Source organism: Bos indicus, chromosome 20 (genome assembly GCF_029378745.1).
Source record: "Bos indicus isolate NIAB-ARS_2022 breed Sahiwal x Tharparkar chromosome 20, NIAB-ARS_B.indTharparkar_mat_pri_1.0, whole genome shotgun sequence".
In the NCBI taxonomy this organism is placed as follows: Eukaryota; Metazoa; Chordata; class Mammalia; order Artiodactyla; family Bovidae; genus Bos; species Bos indicus.
In genome coordinates, this window is record NC_091779.1 from 31,353,368 (window position 1) to 31,380,375 (window position 27,008).

A 27,008-nucleotide genomic window follows, 5' to 3' on the forward strand; every position below is an offset into this window, starting at 1 on the left:
ATTTGGTAGGAATTTTTAGGACTTTAATCCTGGGAGGCAGCATCTTAAACCCTGAGAAAACTGCTCTGAGGCAACAATGGGGGAGCCAGGTTATACAGAAGTTTTGCAACAAAGACCATGTAGTTAGAACATCCAAAGTTTACTGTTAAGAAAAACAGATATCCCAAGTTAAGGAAGTTAAGACTTTTTTGTGTATGGGAGGATGCAAGAGTCTGGACTCACTGAAATTATTCCTCTTGATATGCAAGCTCAGCATTCTCAGTATTCTGTATTTTTAAATTGTGAGTTTTCTCAGGGCTCACCGTGGGGAGTGGCTGCAGTCACATGGCTACAGTTGGCAGGTATTCTTTCCTTCCTGAGTTCCCTCAGGGCTCACCAGCTCATGTATGGCAGTTGGCTACAATCAGTGATTACTGTGATATCCTTTGTTTACTGATATGGCAGGCAATATTTCTTTTCTTGCTTCTTAAAGTTTGTTCCTTTCAAAGTAGGGAGGGCAGAACAATAAAGTATACTTTCCCTTTGATATATATCATCTACAGTGATTTACCGACACTACTTGGCATTAAATTTAGAAACAATATAATTAAATATATATTAACAAGCTTAAAAATGCACATTCAAGTATGACGTGCTTATGTCAAATTGTAGCTCAAAAATCCTTATACTTGCAACCAAAATAAATGTATGTATATTTTGTCCTCAGTTGCACGGATAGCTAATGTATATGTAGCCTGGTATAATCTACCATTATATTTCACAGAATCACAGAGACTTGTGTTTTAAAATTCAATTGACAAGTTCTATATTTAATTATTAACCTGTTTCATTGTCTATTGCTTGACTTCCCAGTAATCAACAACCATGCTCACTTTGCTTAATTGGAGATTAATTCAATCAAAAAGGCAGTCTGGGCTTTGTGGGAATTTCTTGTTGTGCAAAATAATCTTCAAGACTATCTAGCTAATTATTTCCTATTGTGTACTCCTGGAGTTGGAAATATTTGCTCTACTGCTAAAAGTGTTTTTCTAAGGACAAAGCTGTCTTCTTTCTCGTGTCTGTCCTTACTGTCTTTCAGTGAATTTTAGCATGTACAAAATGTTTAAATCCCATCCTCAAATTGTTATTGGTCACAATCAAGTGATGTCTCTATCACCTAGTTACTTTATGAAGGTATCAGTGACATTGGTTCTGGATCAGAACCAATGTCATGAGCAACATTATGGAGTATAACCATTATTGAGTGGTCCTCTCCCCCAAGTAACTTATGCTGCCACCACTCCACAGTGGTTCCGTTGCCACCCTCCTGCTGAGAATGTCTCTTACTAGGTTATTATCTATAGTGGATAAGAAATTTCACATAACAGTAGTTGTGTGATATATAGAATCATCAGGGACCCCTTATCAACAGCATTCCTGTGTCATAATGAAACTGAAGGGGAGACACAACTCAGAAACTCTCATGGTTTCCCACCAAAGTACTATAGTTTCTCTCTCTGAGGAGATGAGGCAGAGTCTTACTTAAGGCCATAATTATCCTCCTTTGGGTTCTCCCAGTGTTTCAGTGTTTTCCTCCAGCTTGAATTGCTCCTCTCTCTTTCCTGGGGGAACTAGATGGTGCTTATCCTGTGGGTTTGCTATACTGAGAATTATGAGACCCCTTCCTTTTCAACAACCTTTTATTCGGCACCTACCACATATCAAGCTCAGCAGATACAGTGGAGAATGGGCCAGGTGGAGCCACTTTCCTCAGAGTATATGATATGGGCTAGGAAAAATCCAAGAATTAGGACAAACTCCCTGCTTAGGCAAGGCCCCTTACCCTCCTCACTGGTGTCTAATCCCAAACCAACATGCTTTTAAGTTTAGTTCGTTTGTATAGAGGTTACAATATTATTTACAAATCTGGTATTTAGAATAAGTTTACAAATTCTTGGTGATGTATTATGCTCCAGCTTGTATGTGGGCTGCTCTAGGAAACTAGGAAACGTTAAGATTGAATTTAAATCAAGTATTTTAGAAATCTTATAGGTGACGCCTAGCTCTGGTTGCTAGGCAACCTGACGGACTCTTCAGCAGGGACCAACTTGCCTCCCACACTAGACCACCTCTCCCCAGTGGTGGGACGCGGAGGCCTCATTGGTTCTCATCTCCTCTCGCTGAGCTTCAATTGGCCGGAGAACCTCTCACTCCGCTCCCGTTGGCTCTCGCCGTGTCTCGCCGCTCTGTCATTGGTAGGCCGGCTCTCGGGCCACCACACGTCACTCTCTCACCCCATTTTCTCTGCCCTCCGGCTTTGTCCCCGCCCCTTCCCCCGCCCTTCCAGCCACGAGGGAAAACCCCCCAGCTAGCGCTTCCTCTAGTTTCCTTCGGATTGGTTGAAGCCCGACTAGGGGGCGGGCACTCCGGGGTTCCTCTGCCGGCCACGATTGGCTGCTGGGGCCACTGTCCCGCCTCTCGCGGACTCCCGGCCTTGCCGGAGTCTGGTCGGTCCGCGGCTATAAAGCTAGTGGCGGAGTGAAGGCGGCTCGCACTACCCCTTCGTTGGTCGTTCACTTTCTACGGCCACCGCCCGGTCATATTTGGGTGAGTGTCCTGAGTGGAGGAGGCAACCCGGGCTGCTGAGGCCTCGCGGGCAGGGTGAGGGCACGGCGATTTAGTGTCCTTGACTAGGCCCGAAGCAGCTCCGGCTCCGTCCGGGTCAGGGCTAAGGTTTGGACCTGGACTTGGAGGATAGGGCGTCGGGAGCGGGGGCCGTGCATGGGCTTCCCCTGCCGGGGACCTGGGGCCGACCGCGGTGGGTCCTGGAGGATGGGGGCATTAATGTGGGCAGGCGAGTCGCAGAGGGGAGAAGGAGAAGAGGGTATTGAGGGGTAGGCTTCTGATGACATAGGAGCTGGAGGTGCCAGGGGAGTGGCTGTGACCACCTTGAGGGGATGGGGGTGGGTACATGAGGGGGATGAGAAAGGAGCTGGCCTGCTAGGGTGTTCCTGGAGCCTTGGCTTCAGGGTGGACGCCCAAGGATGCGGAGGATCACACTTGGAGCCTTGCAGGTTGGCAGGGGGTGTGTCGTCTTGCCACTTAAAGAGAGTGACTGGGAGGAAGGGAGGTGGGCAGCGTTGCTCTTCTTCCCTAGCTTAGGTGAGAGAAAGCATCACAACCGCGGTTTAACCTGGCTGAGTACTTCAGACTCTAGACTGCTTCGGTCTGTGCTTGCTTCCAATATCACAGGTTCCTGCCTCCCACCTTCCTGCCTCCATATTTTTTAAGCCCATATATATATGTCTCCTCCGTGTTCTAGAAAGTCCGTATCTCCTCCTGCTAATATTAATAGCTTCAGAACCAGCCTGACATGTTGTGATGATGTAATGGGCAGGCACGCATAGGGCTTCACACACAGTAGGCTTTGGGTTGAACCAAGGGCTTTTCAAAACTCGATATATGGAGTCTTTGAAAAACGTGTGAACTGCCTTGACCAGTGGTAGAGAAGGCATTATGCTGACCCACCCTGGAGGAGAGTTTTGGACAACAGGTAATGTGAGGCTGTCCCTGTTGGTTACACTTGCCCGGCGGCCTTGGTTTAGGGCATCACAGGCTTCTTCGTTCACCTCTGCATCAACTCTTCCCTCAGACTGATGCTCTTGCCAACCTGCTGCACCTGAGGTGTTCTAGCCGCTGCTGAGTAACATTTGCTCTATTTCAGGGATGAATTATGAAAAACAATGACAAATGAGAAGATTAAGACATAGGAAGGGCTAGTAAGCAGATTTTTCCTTCTGAGGTGGAGTTTAGACTTCTTTGCACAGATTTCTGTTAGAAGGCTAACTGAAAGTCCTTATCCTGTATCTGGGCCAAATGGTTCTTTGCAGCTTGAGATATCCAAGCAGTTTGTGGTTTTTATTTTTAAAATTTGAGTTATTTTTTTGTGCGGATGAGGAGGGCAGGGATAGCAGATCTTATGGAAAAGGAGAAAGACTTTATTTTCTGGGTGTCTAAACTTTGCAGGTCTCTCTCCTAAGTTTGTAAATTTGCACGTAAATCAGTTCCAGTGTAGTTCAGTTCAGTTCTAGTTTAGTAAGTAACCCCAGTTCTTGGAAGGTGTTCCAGATGGGGTGAGTTATACAGGTATTATGTTTGGGGCCATAGAAGTCCACGTCATTTGTTGAACTAATCCTGGGCCTTTGTTTTTTCATTTTTTTTTTTTTAATATTTCTCCAGAGTGCTTTTATATCTTGTTTCTCTTAACTGAGGGATTGATTTTGAGATTTACTTTTTTTTTTTTTTTGATTGACGTTTTAGATAGCTATTCTCACGGGAAATGCAAAACCCTGATATTGGTGTAATATGTGCTTCCTGGGGACCCTAGCATTATTTAAAACAGCAATCCAGTAGAACTGAATGCAGGAGATGCATTGGGGCTGTGGATGGAGGAGTTTAATGGGCTATATATGAGAATCTTTAGTTTCATTTGAAAAAGAAAATAGTCCTAATTTTATGTTGGGTTTATTAAAAAACCAAGCATCATAGGATGTGATATTATGTTTCTCAAGACAGTTGTATAGATTAAAAACATATTACCCAATCTAATGGGAAGGTGATAGGACTCAGTTCTTAGTAATGTAGTCATCCTAATGCTTGGCTTGTGGTAGTGCCTGCTTGCTGCTTGTTAACCGAGTATAGTGAGAGCAGTAGAGGAGCTAGTCTTTCAGAGCTTACAGGCTTCATCTTTGGAAGGCATGGACCTGGAGGGGTGTGCATTTGGGAATGACATAAGGCCAACAAGCGTTCTCTTCTGATTCCATATGAATTCCTTACATTTTTCAGGGAATAATTGAAACCTACCATTTGCTTTGAAGAGCAGCAGAAAAAAACCTTTTTTTTGTTCTTTTTTTTTTTAAGCTTCTGGACACCATTTGGGGCTGCAGCTCATCTTAAAAGGATAGTGAAAAGAATTCACTGATGAGGGTTCCTGCTGTAACTACTTGAATTTAAAAGATTTTTCCTCTAGTTATTATAACTCCAAATTCAGTCACTCAAAAATGCAATTGTGTGCCCTTTACTCCAGCGTCTCAAAGGGATTTTAAAAGAATCAAATTATAGCCCTTCTCCCAACAGGAGTCTAAGTATTCCAAATGCTTAAGAAAACTGCCGGAAACTAGCTTTCCACTGACAGTAGACTTTGAAGGCTTCAGTGTCATTGTGAATGCAGGGCCTGATTAGAAAGCTAGAGGAAACCTTCCTGGAAGAGAGAGCCTAGAACAGGACCTTGAAATACGAGTAGAGTAACTGATAGGCAGACCAGTACCTCTGGGGGGAGGCAGGGTGTCTGTATTTTTTTCTTAGGGAACTAGACCAGAGTTGTACAGATGTGAGTGAGGCTTTCCTAACAGTAGTTTTGCTTGCTGGCCCTCCTAAGGAGGAAAGGTTGCCAGCTCATTCTCAGTTAAGAAGGATTCCTGGATATCTTTCCTGTAATGGTGAAAAGCATCAGCAGGTAACTGCGTGTGGTTTATTGTGTACCAGGATATGTACTGGGTGAACTTCTCTGACCACCTCTTTGAATATGTGCTAACAAGGGAGCCAGAGGAGGAACTCAGAACACTGAATAAATCCCAGGAGAAAGTTGGTTAGCCCTAGGCAGTCTCATCATTCTCCAGGTGTGTGTGTGTTAGTCACTCAAGTCGTGTCCAACTTTTTGTGAACCCATAGAATCCAGGCCTCCAGGCCCTCTTTCCATGGGATTACCCAGGCAAGAATACTGGAGTGGGTTGCTGGTTCCTTCTCCACCTTCAGGTTTAATCTCTGCCAAACTCAAAATGCCTATGATTTATTAACTGCCTCCTGAGCCATACCGCTTGCCTCTATCGCTTGCTCTGAAGAGACCTGTTAGAAATAAGCTGATGACCTGCTTGAGCCTTTGGCACTGCTGTTTTTGTCCAGGTGGAGAAGCCTCCTAGCAGCTGCAGAGGAGAATGGAAAGCTGCGGGGTTGGGGGGAGGTCCCTTTCGGATTGATTCTTTCCCAAAGCCGTATTTGTGGCCTCCATTTCCTGTCTACTCCAGGCCTCTGTTTCTCCTGAGAACTTGAGTAGCTGGCCAGTCCTGTGCGGTTCTTTTATCTTCTGTGTCTTTCCTCGCTTTCTCTTGTGCACTGAGTTCACTCCCTCCCTTGTCCCTGCTGCTTGCTCTATGCCTTCCCACCTAAGCGCCCTCCCTGATGAAAATAATCAAAATTGAAAGAAGAAATATTGGCAGTTCAGGAGAAATTCCCTTGATTAAAATAGTGTCAAATGCATATACATATGTGGTTTCAAGAAGAAATATTAAGTTATTTAAATAGTTTCAACATTTTTCAGAGAAGAGGGATCATGCTCCCCCCCACTAGTCTCCATGGAAAGCTTAATTTGCAGATTACAAAAGCATAATTTAAGGTAATCAAGAACAAAAAATTAGTTCTTTTCTCATTGTATATATTATTCTGTCATCAGGTTTTTGGAATACAGTAGTCTTATCTTTCACTTTTCACTTTCATGCACTGGAGAAGGAAATGGCAACCCACTCCAGTGTTCTTGCCTGGAGAATCCCGGGGACGGGGGAGCCTGGTGGGCTGCCGTCTCTGGGGTCGCACAGAGCCGGACACGACTGAAGCGACTTAGCAGCAGCAGCAGCAGTCTTATCTTTTCTGATAAAACTCAGAATCTATTTAAGGTGGGGGGAGATTAATGAAGTAAAAGGAACTAAGTCTATAAGCTCTTAAATGATCTAATTATGTGAAAGCAGTAAAGCTTTACTGAATAGCATCTGAGAGTACTCTCCAGTTAATCAGGCAAGGGCAGATGCTGTATTTGCCAACAATTAAATAGAGCACAAAGGTAATTGTGTTTTCGTCCAACAGGAACTGTTCCGAGTAACAACCCTTCAAAGTAAATGGACAGAGGAAAATGCTCCAAGGTCACTTTCCATTTTGTTTCCACATAATTTAAATGATGATAAAGCTTAATGATCCTTGGTCTTGATATCAAATATCTACCTTTTTAACCCAAGCTCTAAGAGGAAAATCACTTACTAAAAGGTTGGGGTAGGTGAAAGTGACATGTTGAAAACCAGGAGCATAAGATTAAATAAATGAAGGTAATTAGCTCTTGCTAGAAAGATTTGTTTTTGTTTGAAAAATACTAAGAACTAAGATAATAATCAGTGTATTGGTGCTTTATATTTTTTACATATTTTATCTTCTCAAGCATCCTTTACAATGAACCTGGAGGGCAGGTATTAGCTCCATTTTACAGATGAGGAAATTGAAGCTCAGAAAGGCACAGACTGTCATTAAAGTCACAAGCTCCTAAGTGCAGAGCAAGCTCTTGAATGTGTAAGTCTCTTTACTCCAGGAGATATCAACTCATTACCAGGACTGAAACTACCACTGTAAGAGCTAATAAAATAAGGAGAAAAAAGTTTTATAATCTTTCGGTTCAGTTCAGTTCAGTCGCTCATTCGTGTCCAACTATTTGCAACCCCATGAATTGCAGCACACCAGGCCTCCCTGTCCATCACCAACTCCCAGAGTTCACCCAAACTCACGTCCATCAAGTCAGTGATGCCATCCAGCCATCCCATCCTCTGTCGTCCCCTTCTCCTTCTGCCTGCAATCCCTCCCAGCATCAGGGTCTTTTCCAATGAGTCAACTCTTGGTGTGAGGTGGCCAAAGGACTGGAGTTTCAGCTTTAGCATCATTCCTTCCAAGGAAATCCCAGGGCTGATCTCCTTCAGAATGGACTGGTTGGATCTCCTTGCAGTCCAAGGGACTCTCAGGAGTCTTCTCCAACACCACAGTTCAGAAGCATCAATACTTCAGCACTCAGCTTTCTTCACAGTCCAACTCTCACATCCATACATGACCACAGGAAAAACCATAGCCTTGACTAGATGGACCTTTGTTGGCAAAGTAATGTCTCTGCTTTTGAATATGCTATCTAGGTTGGTCATAACTTTCCTTCCCAGGAGTAAGCGTCTTTTAATTTCATGGCTGCAGTCACCATCTGTAGTGATTTTGGAGCCCAGAAAAATAAAGTCTGACACTGTTTCCACTGTTTCCCCATCTATTTCCCATGAAGTGATGGGACCAGATGCCATGATCTTCGTTTTCTGAATGTTGAGCTTTAAGCCAACTTTTTCACTCTCCTCTTTCACTTTCATCAAGAAGCTTTTTAGTTCCTCTTCACTTTTCTGCCATAAAGGTGGTGTCATCTGCATATCTGAGGTTATTGATATTTCTCCCGGCAATCTTGATTCCAGCTTGTGCTTCTTCCAGCCCAGCGTTTCTCATGATGTACTCTGCATAGAAGTTAAATAAGCAGGGTGACAATATACAGCCTTGGCATACTCCTTTTCCTATTTGGAACCAGTCTGTTGTTCCATGTCCAGTTCTAATTGTTGCTTCCTGACCTGCATATAGGTTTCTCAAGAGGCAGGTCAGGTGGTCTGGTATTCCTATCTCTTTCAGAATTTTCCACAGCTGATTGTCATCCACACAGTCAAAGGCTTTGGCATAGTCAATAAAGCAGAAATAGATGTTTTTCTGGAACTCTCTTGCTTTTTCGATGATCCAGTGGATGTTGGCAATTTGATCTGTGGTTCCTCTGCCTTTTCTAAAACCAGCTTGAACATCTGGAAGTTCACGGTTCACGTATTGCTGAAGCCTGGCTTGGAGAATTTTGAGCATTACTCTACTAGCGTGTGAGATGAGTGCAATTGTGTGGTAGTTTGAGCGTTCTTTGGCATTGCTTTTCTTTGGGATTGTTTTTTTTTTTTTTTTCCTTAAGCAAAGTCAAATTCTGTTCTATATAATGTAATTGGATCAGGAAATGTTTATTTTAACTTACTTTGAATTGCAGTCATTATTTGATATATGACTTTAAAAAAGGTTCTTATTTGAAATTCCTAGTGCCTGAAGGAGGAGACAGAGTGACAGACCTGGAGACTGCAGTTCTTTACCCCTCACGCAGGTACGGCATCCTGTCATGCTGCTAAAGGAGAGTTTTCCTCTCTAATGGAAGGGGGACTTTTAATTCTTATGCTAGGACAAATAACCATTGTGTGCACTACACATTCTTAAAACCCATTATAGAATTTTATCTTTTAAATATTGATTAATGCCACAATGCTTCAGAAGACTAATTTTGTGTTTATTAGGCTAATGTTTAAAATCTAGAAACTAATTTTCAAAATTAGTGTTCGCTCATAAGAGGAAATAAATGTAGATAATAAAATGTAATCCTATAAACTGCTTAATCAGAAACAGTCACAGGTATGCATGTGTACCAATAGTGCATGTTGAATTACAGCCTCAAAAGATATCCATCTGGGCTACGGATGAATGTTTACAATTACGTGAGACTGGACAGTAGTTAGAAATGTGTTTGAACCAATAATCTAACTATTTGCAGCTATTGCTTTCTTCTGTAATGATGGAGCTCCTCTTATGATTCTGCTTTTTTATGCTTTGGCTTTATGATTTCTTATGATTGTTACTAATTTTAGATTAGAAGGCTAGTAGGATTTCGTTTATTCAACATCCACCTTCTAGCCTATGCCAAGCGTTGGGCTGGAGACTAGGAACACAAAGATGAACAAAATAACACTTCTTGCTTTCCAGAAGCTCCTTGTGCAACGCAAGGAAGAGGCTTGGAATAGTTTTAAATAGCATCTTATCAAAGGTCAGATGTGCATTTTAGAAAGGTGATCCTAGGACAGGGGAAGGATGGAGGCAGAGAGCTCAGGAGGCTGGCATCATGGTCCTGGGAACTGATGCCGAAGTCCCTCTCGGATGAGCCCTGAGGAGCTAGGTCTGCCCTTATATCAGCATCCTTAGCTGATTTCCCTGCTTTTTTGCCTTTTGGTTTTTTTTTTTCCTTTTGCTTTTCCCATCTGTCTGTCATTCACAAACTTAAAAGATTCTCAGCAGATCATATTGGTCCATCTTGTGTCCTGCTAGGCAGGAAGCCTTCAGAAATTGTTCACAAGGAAGTGGGACCTGGAGCTCCTCCTGTCCACCAGAGGGGGTGAGCTTTCGCTTTAGGACAGAATGAGTCGTCTTCTGGTCTTTGTTGGAAGATAGCTTTGCAAGGTTCACAGAGTTCTGTGGTAAAAGTGTATTTTTCTCCTTCTTTGTAAAGAAGAAATTTTAAATGAAAATTTACATCTTTTTATTTAAAATCTCAAATCTTTAGCTGGCCTTTTTTTTTCTCTAGTTTATATCTGGCCTATATCAGAGGACATCTGAGAGGACGACATAAGAGCACAACTTAATAGAATAAAGATTTTAGACCAGAAACTATATCAATCTTTTTGTTGTTTTAAATGCCATGAAGCCAATTACTTTGTGAATTAATATTCCTCTCTTTTTCTACTTTTCTCACTCTCCCTCAATTTCAACCAAAAAGTGAATATTTTCAAATTAGATGGTGTTTTACCAAGACTTCCATTGTGGCTCAGCTGGTAAAGAATCTGCCTGCAATGTGGGAGAGCCGGGTTTGATCCCTGGGTTGGGAAGATCCCCTGGAGAAGGGAAAGGCTACCCACTCCAGTATTCTGGCCTGGAGAATTCCATGGACTGTATAGTCCATGGGGTTGCAAAGAGTCGGACACAAATGAGCAACTTAGACGTCACTAACTTACCAAGGATGTAACGAAAATACTTTGGCTATCAAAAATCCTCAGAGAATGAGCAATGTTGATTGAAGCAGACAGTGTAAAAAATTTTCCACACCAAAGTCTGAGTCATGATTCACTTCATGATTCACTTTGATGGGTATGGATTAATTTAGTTTAGCTACATTTTTTCCCCCCGAAGTGAAACAAGTCACTTGTTTAACTCTCAGTTCAGTTCAGTTCAGTTCAGTCGCTCAGTTGTGTCCGACTCTTTGCGACCCCATGAATCGCAGCACGCCAGGCCTCCCTGTCCATCACCAACTCCCGGAGTTCACTCAGACTCATGTCCATCAAGTCGGTGATGCCATCCAGCCATCTCATCCTCTGTTGTCCCCTTCTCCTCCTGCCCCCAATCCCTCCCAGCATCAAGGTCTTTTCCAATGAGTCAACTCTTCACATAAGGTGGCCAAAGTACTGGAGTTTCAGCTTTAGCATCAGTCCTTCCAGAGAACACCCAGGGCTGATCTCCTTTAGGAGGGACTAGTTGAATCTCCTTGCAGTCCAAGGGACTCTCAAGAGTCTTCTCAACACCACAGTTCAAAAGCATCAATTCTTCGGCGCTCAACTTTCTTCACAGTCCAACTCTCAACATCCATACATGACCACTGGAAAAACCATAGCCTTGACTAGACGGACCTTTGTTGGCAAATAATATCTCTGCTTTTGAATATGCTATCTAGGTTGGTCATAACTCTCCTCCCAAGGAATATGCATCTTTTAATTTCATGGCTGCAGTCACCATCTGCAGTGATTTTAGAGCCCCCAAAAATAAAGTCTGACATTGTTTCCACTGTTTCCCTATCTATTTGCCATAAAGTGATGGGACCAGATGCCATGATCTTCGTTTTCTGAATGTTGAGCTTTAAGCCAACTTTTTCACTCTCCACTTTCACTTTCATCAAGAGGCTTTTTAGTTCCTCTTCACTTTCTGCCATAAAGGTGGTGTCATCTGCATATCTGAGGTTATTGATATTTCTCCTGGCAATCTTGATTCCAGCTTGTGCTTCTTCCAGCCCAGCGTTTCTCATGATGTACTCTGCATAGAAGTTAAATAAGCAGGGTGACAATATACAGCCTTGGCATACTCCTTTTCCTATTTGGAACCAGTCTGTTGTTCCATGTCCAGTTCTACCTGTTGGTTCCTGACCTGCATATAGGTTTCTCAAGAGGCAGATCAGGTGGTCTGGTATTCCCATCTCTTTCAAAATTTTCCACAGCTGATTGTCATCCACACAGTCAAAGGCTTTGGCATAGTCAATAAAGCAGAAATAGATGTTTTTCTGGAACTCTCTTGCTTTTTCGATGATCCAGTGGATGTTGGCAATTTGATCTGTGGTTCCTCTGCCTTTTCTAAAACCAGCTTGAACATCTGGAAGTTCACGGTTCACGTATTGCTGAAGCCTGGCTTGGAGAATTTTGAGCATTACTTTACTAGCGTGTGAGATGAGTGCAATTGTGTGGTAGTTTGAGCGTTCTTTGGCATTGCCTTTCTTTGGGACTGGAATGAAAACTGACCTTTTCCAGTCCTGTGGCCACTGCTGAGTTTTCCAAATTTGCTGGCATAGTGAGTGCAGCACTTTCACAGCATCATCTTTCAGGATTTGAAAGAGCTCAACTGGAATTCCATCACCTCCACTAGCTTTGTTTGTAGTGATGCTTTCTAAGGCCCACTTGACTTCACATTCCAGGATGTCTGGCTCTAGGTGAGTGATCACACCATTGTGATTATCTGGGTCATGAAGATCTTTTTTGTACAGTTCTTCTGTGTATTCTTGCCACCTCTTCTTAATATCATCTGCTTCTGTTAGGTCCATACCATTTCTGTCCTTTATCGAGCCTATCTTTGCATGAAATGTTCCCTTGGTATCTCTAATTTTCGTGAAGAGATCTCTAGTCTTTCCCATTCTGTTGTTTTCCTCTGTTTCTTTGCATTGATCACTGAGGAAGGCTTTCTTATCTTTCTTTGCTATTCTTTGGAACTCTGCATTCAGATGCTTATATCTTTCCTTTTCTCCTTTGCTTTTCACTTCTCTTCTTTTCACAGCTATTTGTAAGGCCTCCCCAGACAGCCATTTTGCTTTTTTGCATTTCTTCTCCATGGGGATGGTCTTGATCCCTGTCTCCTGTACAATGTCAGGAACCTCAGTCCATAGTTCATCAGGCACTCTGTCTATCAGATCTAGTCCCTTAAATCTATTTCTTGCTTCTACTGTATAATGAGAAGGGGTTTGATTTAGGTCATAGCTGAATGGTCTAATGGTTTTCCCTACTTTCTTCAATTTAAGTCTGAATTTGGCAATAAGGAGTTCATGGTCTGAGCCACAGTCAGCTCCTGGTCTTGTTTTTGCTGACTGTATAGAGCTTCTCTCCATCTTTGGCTGCAAAGAGTATAATCAGTCTGATTTTAGTGTTGACCATCTGGTGATGTCCATGTGTAGAGTCTTCTCTTGTGTTGTTGGAAGAGGATGTTTGCTATGACCAGTGCGTTCTCTTGGCAAAACTCTGTTAGCCTTTGCCCTGCTTCATTCTGTACTCCAAGGCCAAATTTGCCTGTCACTCCAGGTGTTTCTTGACTTCCTACTTTTGCATTCCAGTCCCCTATAATGAAAAGGACGTCTTTTTTGGATGTTAGTTCTAAAAGGTCTTGTAGGTCTTCATAGAACCGTTCAACTTCAGCTTCTTCAGGGTTACTGGTTGGGGTATAGGCTTGGATTACCGTGATATTGAATGGTTTGCCTTGGAAATGAACAGAGATCATTATGTCATTTTTGAGGTTGCATCCAAGTTTTGCATTTCAGACTCTTTTGTTGACCATAATGGCTACTCCATTTCTTCTAAGGGATTCCTGCCCACAGTAGTAGATATAATGGTCATCTGAGTTAAATTCACCCATTCCAGTCCATTTTAGTTCGCTGATTCCCAGAATGTCCATGTTCACTCTTGCTGTCTCCTGTTTGACCACTTCCAATTTGCCTTGTTTCATGGACCTGACATTCCAGGTTCCTATGCAATATTGCTCTTTACAGCATTGGACCTTGCTTCTATCACCAGTCACATCCACAACTAGGTATTGTTTTTACTTTGGCTCCATCCTTTCATTCTTTCTGGAGTTATTTCTCCACTGATCTCCAGTAGCATATTGGGCACCTACCGATCTGGGGAATTCCTCTTTCAGTATCCTATCATTTTGCCTTTTCATACTGTTCATGGGGTTCTCAAGGCAAGAATACTGAAGTATTAGGCTTAATAATAGAGTTATACCTTATTTAGTAAGTACCATATAATAAGAACTAATCAGAGCTGATTTGATTATGATAAACGTAGATTAATTCTGGAATTAGAGCTTTGCTTTATGGCGTAAACTGGTTCATATCTTCAGATTATATGTATTTTTCCACTTTATTTCCAACAGCACTGCAAGCTATTGGACCAGGCAGGGAAAATTATATTGTCCTCATCATGTTTAGAGCAGTTTGAAGAGCTGAAAAGAATGTGAAGGATACCTTGGGGAAAGGCTGGAAAAGTGGTCAATCCTACTGCCTCTGTTTTGGTGCTTTAAAGGGTAGCATATAGGAGGGGTTCTTTTTATAAGTATAGGGGCTGCTTTTTGTTTTTAACACTAGTTTTAGAGTTCTTTTCTGTGGACTATGCAGATGACTTAAACATATTTTATTATAAACTTAGAATATGCCTCGTCTTCATTTAAACCTCAGTGTAGCCGAGTTTAGATTATCATAAAATCAATGGGTTTGCCTAAAAGAGGGAAGAAATGGGACAAAGTGGAGAGGTGCTTCTCTGCTCACTTTAGTGTATCTGCCAGTGAGTGATTCTGTCAAGAAATACAACAGTGGAGGCTAGAAATCTGGGAGTTATCTACCCTAAATATTTCATCCTTTTCCTACCATCTAGTCAATCACAATTTCTGCCAGTTTTTTGCTTCCAAAATTTTCTGAAGCTGCTCCTTTTCTCTTCATGCAGTAATTGCTCTGTTTCATGAGCTATATCTCGGGCTTCCATATCAACTTCCTAACTCAGATCCATTTTCCACATAGCACCAGTGACTGTGTAAAATGGGGACTTATACTTTTCTGGCTGTGACCCTTAGTAAGGAATCCACATTGTATTGCAACCCAGAATACATGTGAATAATTAAAACAAAATTTTCATGAAAAATTCTTGGCATTTACTATGTGCCATGCAATCTGATATTTTGTTCTTTTCTATTTTGTTTTAAAAAGATGTTTGTTGACGCTCACTAAATTGATTCCAGAATTGGAAAAAGACTGATCTGAACACTAATGTAACCATATTGTTTAAAACTCTTTCGATGGCTTCTCTCTGCCTTCATGATGATACTGAAGCTCGCTAATATCACATGCCAGAACCTTTATGACTCAACCCTTAGCTAGCTCTCCTGACCCGCTACTTGCCTGATCTACTCATTGGGCTCACATTGCACTTCAGTAAATTAGTATAAGTTTCCGTGGTTCCTTGTGGTGTGCCTTTGTTTATGTTGTCCATCCTGTGAAAACTACTACCATCTGCTTCTGCAGAGCTTTACTGATTATTCCAACTCTTTCCTCAGACTCGACCAAGAAGCCTTTCTTCTCATTCCTTCCCCAGCTGGGTTAGGTAGTTCTCCTAACAGAATGAGATGGACTGTCTCTCTCGTTTCACTTGTTTATTGTTATATTTGTAGCTTACCATCACACAAGACAGTGAATATTAGAAAGGGCAAGGGTTACCTCCTATTAAACTTATCCCGAATGTTTGGCATTTAACATGTTGTCATTGTTTGGATGGATGAAAAAATGTAAATAAGATTCTTTTATTTAGAAGGAAGATTCAACTGGTGTCCCTTAAGGCCTTTAACTTAAAATTTTGTGACTTTTGTCACAAAAATTTTGTATTTCCAGGTGCTTATTTTTCAGCTTTTAATACACTCATATCTTGATAACCTACAGGCTAAGTGTAGATCTCATGATTTAAGGACAGCTTCTCTGCTTGAGATATTTTCTCAAGATTTTAGTAATTAACAACTCACTATGGTAATAGCCTGTGATTTCATTATCGCCAGTACTCCACCTGTGTTGGCAGACTGGCAGAAGAAAAATGACATAAATACAGGATCTGCCTTTTGTCAGTGGCAGCAGCGGTGAGAGTGTGGGGCTTTGGCTCTCACTCAGCAGCCAAGGTGCAGCCTCAGTAGGAGTGTGTGCTCATGGGGTCTGAATAGTAACCGTCTTCCCCACTTTTGCTCCTGTAGCTGGGCCAACGGAGTGGTAACCATTGCCCTATGTTAAAATCCTCCTCCTTGTTAGAAACATCCTGAGTAATTTCTCTTTTTCTGATTGAAATAACCTCTAAAGAAATTGAGGCTCTGATAGGTTATGTGACTTGCCCATAGGTCATAGCAACACCCTTGAGTGGCTAGCACATTTTCTTTTCACTATTGGTAAATAAATCTAAACACTCCTGAACGTTGGTGTGGCAACAGTGCAACTTTTAAAGGCCCTTTTTTTAAAAAAGGGATTATTTTAAGAGGTGTTGTCTAAGATGCCATGCAAATAATATGTGGATTATGGTACCAGTTTTCAGATTTGGATCGGTTGTTTTCTTTTGCCTGATGTAGAAGCGAAATGATAATCTTGTGATCTCATGATCATTTATCACCTGTACACTAGCTGTGGAATGTACAGAATATTGACTTTTGTCCTGTTATGGGTCTGGGAACTTGTCTTTGCTTAAAATTGTAATCATCTGGGTTCTAGATGATGGGGTGGGGGTGGAGGTTACTTTGGAAGGCTGAGATTTTAATAGCAGGGGCCTTGAATAGAGTGCCATGGCAGACTTGACAGTGTGGCCTTTCTAGGTATTGGGATTGTTTAGATCAATAAAGAATGCAATACTGTTTGACCTAATTAAAACTGTTAGTATGTAACAGGTTTAGTTTAGTATCTTAGTTTAACTAAAACTGTTAGTATGTAAAGTCCCATAAAGTCAATAGCTGTGAATAATCCATATATGGAAATGAATGAATGATTTAAACTTTTTGAGTGGCCAGGAATAGATCAGATACTTGAGTTCTGATCTGTGGGCCATGTTACTAAATTCTCATTTTATCTTATAGTTCTTTATAACATAGATGAGTCTTATTTCAGTTTTCTTTACCTCTAGTAATCATACTTTAAATCTAAAGATACCTAGTTTTGAATAACTTGTAAGTCTTTCTAAAAGATAACTTTAAGTAATAGTGGAGTCAATAACTTTGCTCATACTATCATTGCTACCTCCACATATTAAAATTGACTGTCCTAAGAATATACTAAATTTAGAAATTAATATCAATGTTGATTTCTCAAGTTTGAACTTGACAGTCTACAACCTATAATCTAAAACAATGTTTTGTTTTGCTTTTTCTGTTTTTCTTTCTAAAGTTCTTTCACCATGCCTGGGTCGCTTCCTTTGAATGCAGAAGCCTGCTGGCCCAAAGATGTGGGAATTGTTGCCCTTGAGATCTATTTTCCTTCTCAATATGTTGATCAAGCAGAGTTGGAAAAATATGATGGTGTAGATGCTGGAAAGTATACTATTGGCTTGGGCCAAGCCAAGATGGGCTTCTGCACAGATAGAGAAGATATCAACTCTCTGTGCATGACTGTGGTCCAGAATCTTATGGAGAGAAATAGCCTTTCTTATGACTGCATTGGGCGGCTAGAAGTTGGAACGGAGACAATCATCGACAAATCAAAGTCAGTGAAGACAAATTTGATGCAGCTCTTTGAGGAGTCTGGGAATACGGATATAGAAGGAATAGATACAACTAATGCATGCTATGGAGGCACGGCCGCTGTCTTTAATGCTGTTAACTGGATTGAGTCCAGCTCTTGGGATGGTATGTTGCATATTTTCCCAAAGAAACTATCCTTGAGGAGGAATAGGCCTAAATACCATTTGCAGACTTTTACCAGTTATGCTTGTTTGAATGTGTTCAGAAAGATAGCTATGACTTTCAACATATTTGCTTTAGAAATTAGTTCTGTTTATCATGTAGGATAAAATTATCTATCAAAATTTAGTCAGAATTTTTTTTTTCTTTACCAAAGATGGGAAAATATGATACATTCTGGGAAAATACAATACTTTCAGTTTGTATGTATGATAGTTAGGGTGTCAATCACCTTCTTGTATACTAACAAATAATATTTTTCAGGACGGTATGCCCTGGTAGTTGCAGGGGATATTGCTGTATATGCCACAGGAAATGCCAGACCTACAGGTGGAGTTGGAGCCGTTGCTATGCTAATTGGGCCTAATGCACCTTTAATTTTTGAACGAGGTGAGTGTTTGGGAAGTACTTTTTTTAAATTTGCACAATATGCTGAGAAATTTAAAAATTAGAAGCTTGTACTTGGTGTTCATTAAATGCAGGCACTACCTGCTAAGAGCTTTATGTGTATTATCATATTTAGTCTTCACAGCAATCCTATGACATAAGTGATGTCATCCCCATTTTACAGAGGAGTAAAATGGGTTTAAGTAGGGTTGCTAACAACTGGGAGAAGTAACTTGCCCATAGTCATGTAGTAATTTGTTTTCAGTTCAGAGCAATTGTGAACTCCCAGTTAGGTGTATGAAACTTGCATAAAATGTTGCATATCAAGAGGCTTAGGCCTGTCCATGGCTATTGTTATGTTTCACTTCAATCACATACTCGTTTCACCTTGTGATTTCTATTCTGCAAGTGATGAGTTGACTAGATTTAAGAAAAGTTCCCAGATAATGCAATTTGCTTACTGACATACATCAGGAAGCAGAGTTACATGGACCTCTTCCTTTTTTGTTCTAATAGGACTTCGTGGGACACATATGCAACATGCCTATGACTTTTACAAGCCTGATATGCTTTCTGAATATCCTATAGTAGATGGAAAACTGTCCATACAGTGCTACCTCAGTGCATTAGACCGCTGCTATTCTGTCTACCGCAAGAAGATCCGTGCCCGGTGGCAGAAAGGTGGGTTTTATCAGTTTTCCTTGGTTTTGCTATCTGTTGAGGGCAGTGTAATGTACTCACTGTCTTTAGTGAGAAACTACTTCGTGGGCATCCTTCATTAGTATTTTCCTTTAACCATTGCTTCCTCACCCACCAAATAGCATAGTTTTCCCACAGTTTCTGGTAATGTATAATTTAAGAGAACAGGTAAACTTTGTAAATGAAGTTTATTTCTGTAAAAATACTTAGGATGACTTAACCCAGTAAGTGGAGAAGGCAATGGCACCCCACTCCAGTACTCTTGCCTGGAAAATCCCATGGACGGAGGAGCCTGGTAGGCTGCAGTCCATGGGGTCGCTAAGAGTCGGATAGGACTGAGCGACTTCACTTTCACTTTTCACTTTCATGCATTGGAGAAGGAAATGGCAACCCACTCCAGTGTTCTTGCCTGGAGAATCCCAGGGACGGGGGAGTCTGGTGGGTTGCCATCTATGGGGTTGCACAGAGTCGGACACGACTGAGGCGACTTAGCAGCAGCAGCAGCAACCCAGTAAGAATATCAAAAGTAAGGTAAAAAAAGAAAGTAACTTGAATTTGGTACATATTCTGAAAGAGGTAGACAGTTGCAAACAAATTTCAGTTTGCAACTGTGATCTGGAGAAAACTAATGAAAATAAATTACCAAAGTGACCCCCACCTCCCCACATAGTCTTTTTGTACTTGACCTGTGAATTCATGGGCTTCCCTTGTGGCTCAGCTTATAAAGAATCCACCTGCAATGCAGGAGACCTGGGTTCGATCCCTGGGTTGGGAAGATCCCTTGGAGAAGGGAAAGGCTACCTACTCCAGTATTCTGGCCTGGAGAATTCTATGGACTGTATGTATAGTCCATGGGGTCGCAAAGAGTTGGACACGACTGGGCAACTTTCACTTCTGTGAATTCATATTTGCTCTTTTAGCATCATCATCAATCTCTATCTTTAACCCTGAGAAAGTGCTTGAGATACTGAGAAGGACAGTATTTGAATTAAAACCATGAAAGCACACAGTATTATATAAAGTATGCTTTTTCCATAGTCCAACTTCGCTTTATAGGGTTTGTGAGACTGGGTTAAAAATAAGATTCAATAACGGATATTAGGAAACATAGTGGCTTTAGATAAGAAGCATTCTTGAAGTATGTAATATATACTGTTTACCAGTATTTAACAGTACAGTGATTTTCTAACATTTATTAGAATCTGCAGTAAGAAATAGACTTTACATTGTTATGTGCAGTTAAATGGAAACTAATGTCATCAAATTTTTTTGCCCATGCTGCAAGTTATACAGTTTACTCTTTTCTACTCTTTTTCATTCAGACAAAAAAACAACCTCTTAATTTATTAAGATTAAAAAAAAAAACAAAACAAAAAACTGGCCTTGATCCATTAAATTGATTACACAGCCCTCTAATGGATTGTGATAGTTTAGTTTGAAAACCAATAATAGTGTATATTGTTCAATTTCTGGGTGTCTTTTTGACACAAATTTTAAACCATAGAGATATTTCATTATATAGTATATTTTTTTATTGCTACTTAAAGATATAAAGACATCCCAACCATGTTCTAAAATCAGACTTCAAAAGTTAGTGGCTTAAATGGATTTCATAATTTCTTTGGATTTCTCTTTCAGAGGGAAATGATAGAGATTTCACCTTGAATGATTTTGGTTTCATGATATTCCACTCACCCTATTGTAAACTGGTTCAGAAATCTCTAGCTCGGATGTTGCTGAATGACTTCCTTAATGACCAGAACAGAGATAAGAATAGTATCTACAGTGGCCTAGAAGCCTTTGGGTAAGAGGAATTATGATTTTTCTCCCTTCTATGTGAGAGTATTTTTTTATATTGGTTAAACCGCTATTTATACAGACATGAAAATTTTAGAGTCAAAAGAAGTCATCTTGTCTAACCTATTTAATCAGTGAAGAAACTGAGTCCCAGAGAGGTGGTCATTCACCTATATGAATTCTTTAGTCTTTTCTATTCAGGTTTTCTTATTTCCTCCTTTTAGATCTGTTCCTGTTGTCACCTTGGTAATATTGCCCCTCAAGTGCCTGTATTTATACAGCAGCGTCTTCACTCTTCCCCCTGCCTCTCCTCTGCCTACATCCGTTCTGCCCTTGGCCACTCCTGATATCTGCTCTCATACTCCTTCCGTTTTCCCCACTTTTGGGGCCTCCTGGCATGCTATGCCTGTTAAACTCTTGCTGTTTCTCCTGTGTCCCTTCTCCATCTGATAAAATATTTTTTAACACTTGGCTCCTATAAACGTGACTCTTCTAACTAAATAGACAATATTATGGACTTGAAATAGTAGTATATTCTGTTTGGTGATGACAGAGCTGTAGGGGGTTATTAACCCATTAGAATTATGTTGTCTTGATTATTAAAGAAAAAAAAAACTTTTCAGAAAAAGGACCACATTTGTACAACTGTTATATCTTATCTAGCAATTAGCATACTGCTACTTGGTTTTTAATAAATAGAAATCAGCATCATATACTTCTATTAGAATAGTAGTTAGGTCTAGTAAGTAATATAATAAAAATATAGTCTTTGGACACTATAAGATTATCTTTTTTCTAAACTTTTCAGGGATGTTAAATTAGAAGACACCTACTTTGACAGAGATGTGGAAAAGGCATTTATGAAAGCTAGTTCAGAACTCTTCAATCAGAAAACAAAGGCATCTTTGCTTGTGTCAAATCAAAATGGAAATATGTACACATCTTCAGTGTACGGCTCCCTGGCTTCTGTTCTCGCACAGTAAGTATGGATTTCCATTGCTTCAGTCCGCTTGTTTGGGGATGTTACATTTCTAAGACCAGATCTGGTATCAGGCACGTTGGTGGCAGGTCACAGAATGGTCTTTTCCTTTCAGGGTCTCTAGCCTCTTTGTTGACTTGAGGGAGATATGGAATGAGGCTATAGTTATTTATCCCAGAGTACTAAATTTCACGCTATCTTTCCCTGCTGTTGTTCTCATGGTCTTTTTATTCTTGACCTACAGTTGAACCATAAATCCCCAGTTGACAAAGTAGTTTATTTTAGGGCATAACTTTTCTCAACTCCATCATTCCTAAAGAGATGAGAACTCTTGTTTTCAATCTGCTTACTGTAAACAGTAGAACTTTAGGTCAGATCCCTAGGCTTAGGATGAAGTTTATTCCAGCTGTGGTTCTCTACCCACTGTAGTAGGATGAGTTAAACTTTAATTTAAAAGGTTTTTTTCCCTCCTACATAGGTACTCACCTCAGCAGCTGGCAGGAAAGAGGATCGGCGTGTTTTCTTACGGTTCTGGTTTGGCTGCCACTCTGTACTCCCTCAAAGTTACACAAGATGCCACACCAGGTAAACGCTGAGTCTTTTAACAACAATGTACTGAGAACCTACTGTGGTAAGGCTGACTTAGGCTTCTCAAGAAACGTTTAACTCTCTTCCATAGATCTTTATGACATTTTAATCTTTATTACTTCTGTCAACACTCTGCCCAAAAATTCTGCTTTAACTGGGTAAATGGCAGGATTATGTCTTGAGTCAGAATATCTTTCCAAGTCAGGAAAAAAACTGTATAATGAGCTTAAACATTTTTTTTTAGTGATAAAGTGTTCAACTTTTCCTTCTTTGGCAAGTAATTTTATTTTAATCTATTATCTCATTTTTAAAAACCTTTATTTCTGAGCCGTGTGGGGTCTTAGTTGCAGTGCTTAGACGCTCTGGTTGCAGTGCGCAGGCTCAGTAGTTGTGCACGGGCTCTCTCGTGCCTGGGCTTTGCAGTTGCAGCATGCCCGCCTAGTTGCTCTGAGTCATGTGGCATCTTACTTCTCCAGCTAGTGATCAGACACTTCCTCTGCATCGCAAGGCAGTTTCTTAACCAGTGGACCACCCAGGAAGTCCCTTTTATGGCATTTTTAAAGCATAGGTAGAGAAAAGGAAGTGTCTTTATTTAAGGCGGGCAGCTTTTGAGTCTTCACACTAATGATTGAGACTGATCATGGTGCTGCTGTCAAGTCGCTTCAGTCGTGTCCGACTCTGTGTGACCCCCATAGACGGCAGCCCACCAGGCTCTCCGTCCCTGAGATTCTCCAGGCAAGAACACTGGAGTGGGCTGCCATTTCCTTCTCCAGTGCACGAAAGTGAAAAGTGAAAGTGAAGTCGCTCAGTTGTGTCAGACTCTTAGTGACCCCATGGACTGAGGTCCACCAGGCTCCTCCATCCATGGGATTTTCCAGGCAAGAGTACTGGAGTGGGTGCCACTGCCTTCTCCAGAGACTGATCATAGGAGTGAATAATACCAGGCCATTTCTTGCAGGCTTGGTGGTTTATTAAGTTATCTAATGTTTATAGGGATGTGGTCTTAGCTGTATTTAAGGATACTTTTGTGCCCTCCCTGAGCAGGAAGGAGCAAAAATACAGAGAAAAACGGTTGAAAGACTTGGCATTATTCTGAAACTGTTCGTTGACTCTAGACAAGTTATTTATAGTTTCACATCCCACCTATTTCCTCAGTTGTCTGCTGGCCAAGGCTGAACAAATGTCTAGTCAAGGTTCATAGGAAGCTACATCAAATAAATAACATCTTATCTTTTAACTAAACAATAGCCTGTAGTTCTGAAAGAAATGAAAAGTTGTTTTTTCCTTTTGGCAGCATTTTGTTCAGGCTTTGGGATATGTATACTATTTTTACTGTATTAATGCTGCAATTATTTGCTATTTTAGGGTCTGCTCTTGATAAAATAGTAGCAAGCATATGTGATCTTAAGTCAAGGCTTGACTCAAGAACTTGTGTGGCACCAGATATTTTTGCTGAAAACATGAAGCTCCGAGAGGATACTCATCACTTGGGTAAAAACATTAAATTGTTAATATACACCCAGAAGCCTACTGGAGGGCTGTTTTATTACCAGATGAGTTATATGTTATAACTCATTTTTCATATGCTCTGCCTTTCCTTTAGCCAACTACATTCCCCAGAGTTCCATAGATTCCCTCTTCGAAGGAACATGGTACCTAGTTCGAGTAGACGAAAAACACAGAAGAACTTACGCTCGGCGCCCGTCTCTAAACGACGACACTTTGAATGAGGGAGTAGGCCTTGTGCACCCGAGCACTACAGCCGAGGTAAGTAAAGCTTATTGTGTTGGTCTTGGGCTTTGATGGGATAAGAAAATCTCCATCCCCAGATCTCCTGACTGAGGTGACCTCACTGAAATCTGTCCACTTAAAGGAATGTCAATAAAGCAGGGTGATTGAGAACCAGGGCTCTGGGAGTGGGTTCCAGCTGTGCATTTTCCAGTTGTATGCAGCCCTTGGCAGTTAGTGTTTTTCAGTGCACAGTAAATGCTAGGTTGTTTTTTTTTTAGCAATACCAAAGTTTAAAGCAAAACTGAGAAGGCTCACTTGTGGTTTGTATCTTGGTGAGAGATGAAGCAGGGGCTGGGTGTTGAGCCCCTCACATCCCTTCTCTCAGGCCATTGTCTACTCTATCTCCAGGTGTCAAGAAGGAGTAGTAATTGTTATGACTGGAATTCGTATTACATGCTAATCACTTTTTAGGTTTTCTACATAAACCCTTATAAAAACCCCCTTGAGGTAAATGCTACTGTGCCCATTTTAGAGATGAAGCTGAAAGAAGTTAAATGAGACTTGACCAAGATCAGAGCCAGGCTTCAAACTGAGGACTTTAAAAACTTCGAAGTTATTTATTTTATCCATTCAGCACAAATGTGCTGAATGCGTAGTCTTGCTCTTTGAGGTAGCAAATCAAGCCCCGAGTGTTTGAAATCAAAGGCAAGCTATAACAAGGGAAATACTGGGTATGGTAGATAGATCTCCGTAGCCCTCCTCTCCCTTGCTACAGAGTAATCATATGATACGTTCACCATAAGGTAAAGAATGGACATTTTTGCTCCCTCCATGAAAAGTTCTACAGAATATATAGTTGTATATGTATAAATATACATATATATTTATATATAATATATATATATATATTTCTCTCCAGAGCTGCCCTTTTCCTATTAGAACTTTGGTTAGCAACATGATTTTTCCTGGGGAAAAAAACTCTTAAGAGGTGACCATATATATATATATATTTTTTTTTTTTTTAGCATATTCCAAGCCCTGCTAAGAAAGTGCCAAGACTCCCTGCAACAGCAGCAGAACCTGAAGCAGCTGTCATCAGTAACGGGGAGCATTAAGATACTTCTGTGAGGTGGAGGACTTCAGGGGGGGTTGGGGGAGCGTATGGGAACGGTTGGGGGAACGGGACGTCTGGGGTCAATTTTAAAAGATTACATGTTGCTTAAATTTTTACGTGACTGACATGGAGCCTGGAAAACTATCGTGTCCTTGAGAAAGTCTCTTTGCTCAGTTTGCTAACATGCTTCCTGTTGTGATCTAGCCAATGCTTACTGTACTCGAATGATGGATGTTAAGGGCTCTGTAAGACTTCATACCTCTCTGGCCATGTGTATGCATGAAGCTTAGTTTTTAAATGTAGCCTGAAATCGTGCACTTCTGGTGAGGAAAGCAGCGGTACTAGTCTCCGATTTTAATTTTTTTAAACATGTAAGAATTTTATACTTTGAACAAACAAGATTACTGAAGGTTCCTGTGGTTTTTGAAAAAAAAAAAAAAAAAGTTTTTAGTTTAGGGAATGTGTGGTTTTAATGTAATATGCACAAACCCAGTTTGAAAATGACAAGACAAACACACTCTTTTTCTAGAATTTGTGAATCCTTGAGAGAGAGAGAGAGAAAAAGAGAGAGAGAGAAGAATTGGGAACGGTGACACTAGTTCTGGAAACTGTTACTTTAAATCCAGGCCATCAGTGATGAGTTACTGCCATGATCTCTGTGAACAGAGGGATGCCAGCACTGAGCAGACTGTGGTATGGAAAACATGGTACCTTTGGGGGCTATGGGTCTGCTCCCTAGGTCTGCTCCTGACTCAGTTCAAAGTGTATTTTGTGGAAGAGCCTTGATGTTATTGGAGCTGTGTATGAGAAAGCTTGTGGCTGTGATCCTTCCCTTGTACCTTATTTTCAGGAATAAATAAAACATTTTTCTGGCTGCCTTTCAAAAATTTAAAACAAAAAGGAAGGACAGGGACAGGGCATTGTGAAGTTATTTCTGATGGTTCAGTATTATAAATTCAACTTAAAGACTGACAGCCTCAACCCATGTTGTAAGTATTCCTTTCCTTTTTCGTTTTTGTATCTGTTCAGTGCAAATTGAAAGATACAACTCAAGGTTTTTACATAGAATGACCAGCCAAAAAGTATTCCACTTCTCAAGGTCTGGAAGTAGGATATATAAAGCGTTTTCTCAGACTTTCACCTTAAAAATAGCAACAGTAACAAACCATCACATGGAATGAATAAGAAGACTGGTTGGACAGTTTCTTAGATCCTTCTGGTGCTGAACTATGACATGAGCCTTATAGATTGTAAAATAGAGATAGTTGGAACTAATGTACAGAACTAAATTTTTTAAACTTTATTTGCCGTTGAATTCTGTGAAGTTTCAGTTATCTAAAATAAACTTACACAAATATGAAATGTAATGTTTCAGATTGCAAGGTAATATGTAATGTAGTATTTGTAAAATACTCTTAACTAGTGGTGTTTTGATTTGTACAGTTATGATTTGTTGAAATGACTTCATTTTAACATACACTGATGTAGATTAATAATGTAAGTTCAGATTTAAAGATTGATGGGGACATGGTGCATGTAATACTTTTTGCAAGTATCGGGAGTTCAGTATGTTTTGAAAAGAGTAATTTAACTTTGGGGGTGTCAGGAAACGGGTTTTCTCAAAGCCCATTGCCGGCAATGGGCAGGCCTAGTGAAACTGGCACAGAGCATCAATTGTGCACCTTATTAACAGTGAGGTGGGTAACTTTGAATAAAGTTTTAGAGAAATATTTTAGATACTTGAATATTCTTTTTTTTTTTCCCTCCTGAACTAACATCCTGAACTAACAGTTTAGGCAAGAAAGCAGCTAATATGCTATTTTTAAGTGCAGGCATCCATTTCATTTCAGTTCACTGATTCACTAACTCTTTCACCAAAATTTGTAAACCTGATATAAGCAGGACATTCTACTTACATCACTTAAGTCAGAAATAAAGACTTACAAGATCTATGATTTTGCCTTCAAGGAGCTATTTGTCTAGTATGGAGGAACATATACTGATAGTTTATTATTCTTATACTTCAAACAAAGAAATTAACTCCCAGATTAACAT

General features: G+C 40.6%; 1 protein-coding gene across 2 annotated transcripts; it reads left to right on the forward strand.

Annotated features, from left to right (window-relative positions):
• The first annotated feature begins 2,435 nt into the window (after positions 1-2,435).
• Positions 2,436-26,688, forward strand: HMGCS1 (3-hydroxy-3-methylglutaryl-CoA synthase 1). Of its 2 annotated transcripts, XM_019982963.2 has the most exons (11): positions 2,437-2,586; positions 8,944-9,004; positions 17,147-17,604; positions 17,923-18,048; positions 18,562-18,726; positions 20,383-20,548; positions 21,350-21,520; positions 21,999-22,105; positions 23,474-23,599; positions 23,712-23,875; positions 24,865-26,688. In XM_019982963.2, the coding sequence occupies exons 3-11, from the start codon at positions 17,157-17,159 to the stop codon at positions 24,952-24,954; spliced, it is 1,563 nt and encodes a 520-aa protein (XP_019838522.1). In that variant the 5' UTR covers positions 2,437-2,586; positions 8,944-9,004; positions 17,147-17,156; the 3' UTR covers positions 24,955-26,688. The 2 variants fall into 2 exon arrangements, with proteins under 2 accessions (XP_019838523.1, XP_019838522.1); XM_019982964.2 differs by lacking the exon at positions 8,944-9,004 and having other exon boundaries at positions 2,436-2,586.
• Positions 26,689-27,008: the final 320 nt, after the last annotated feature.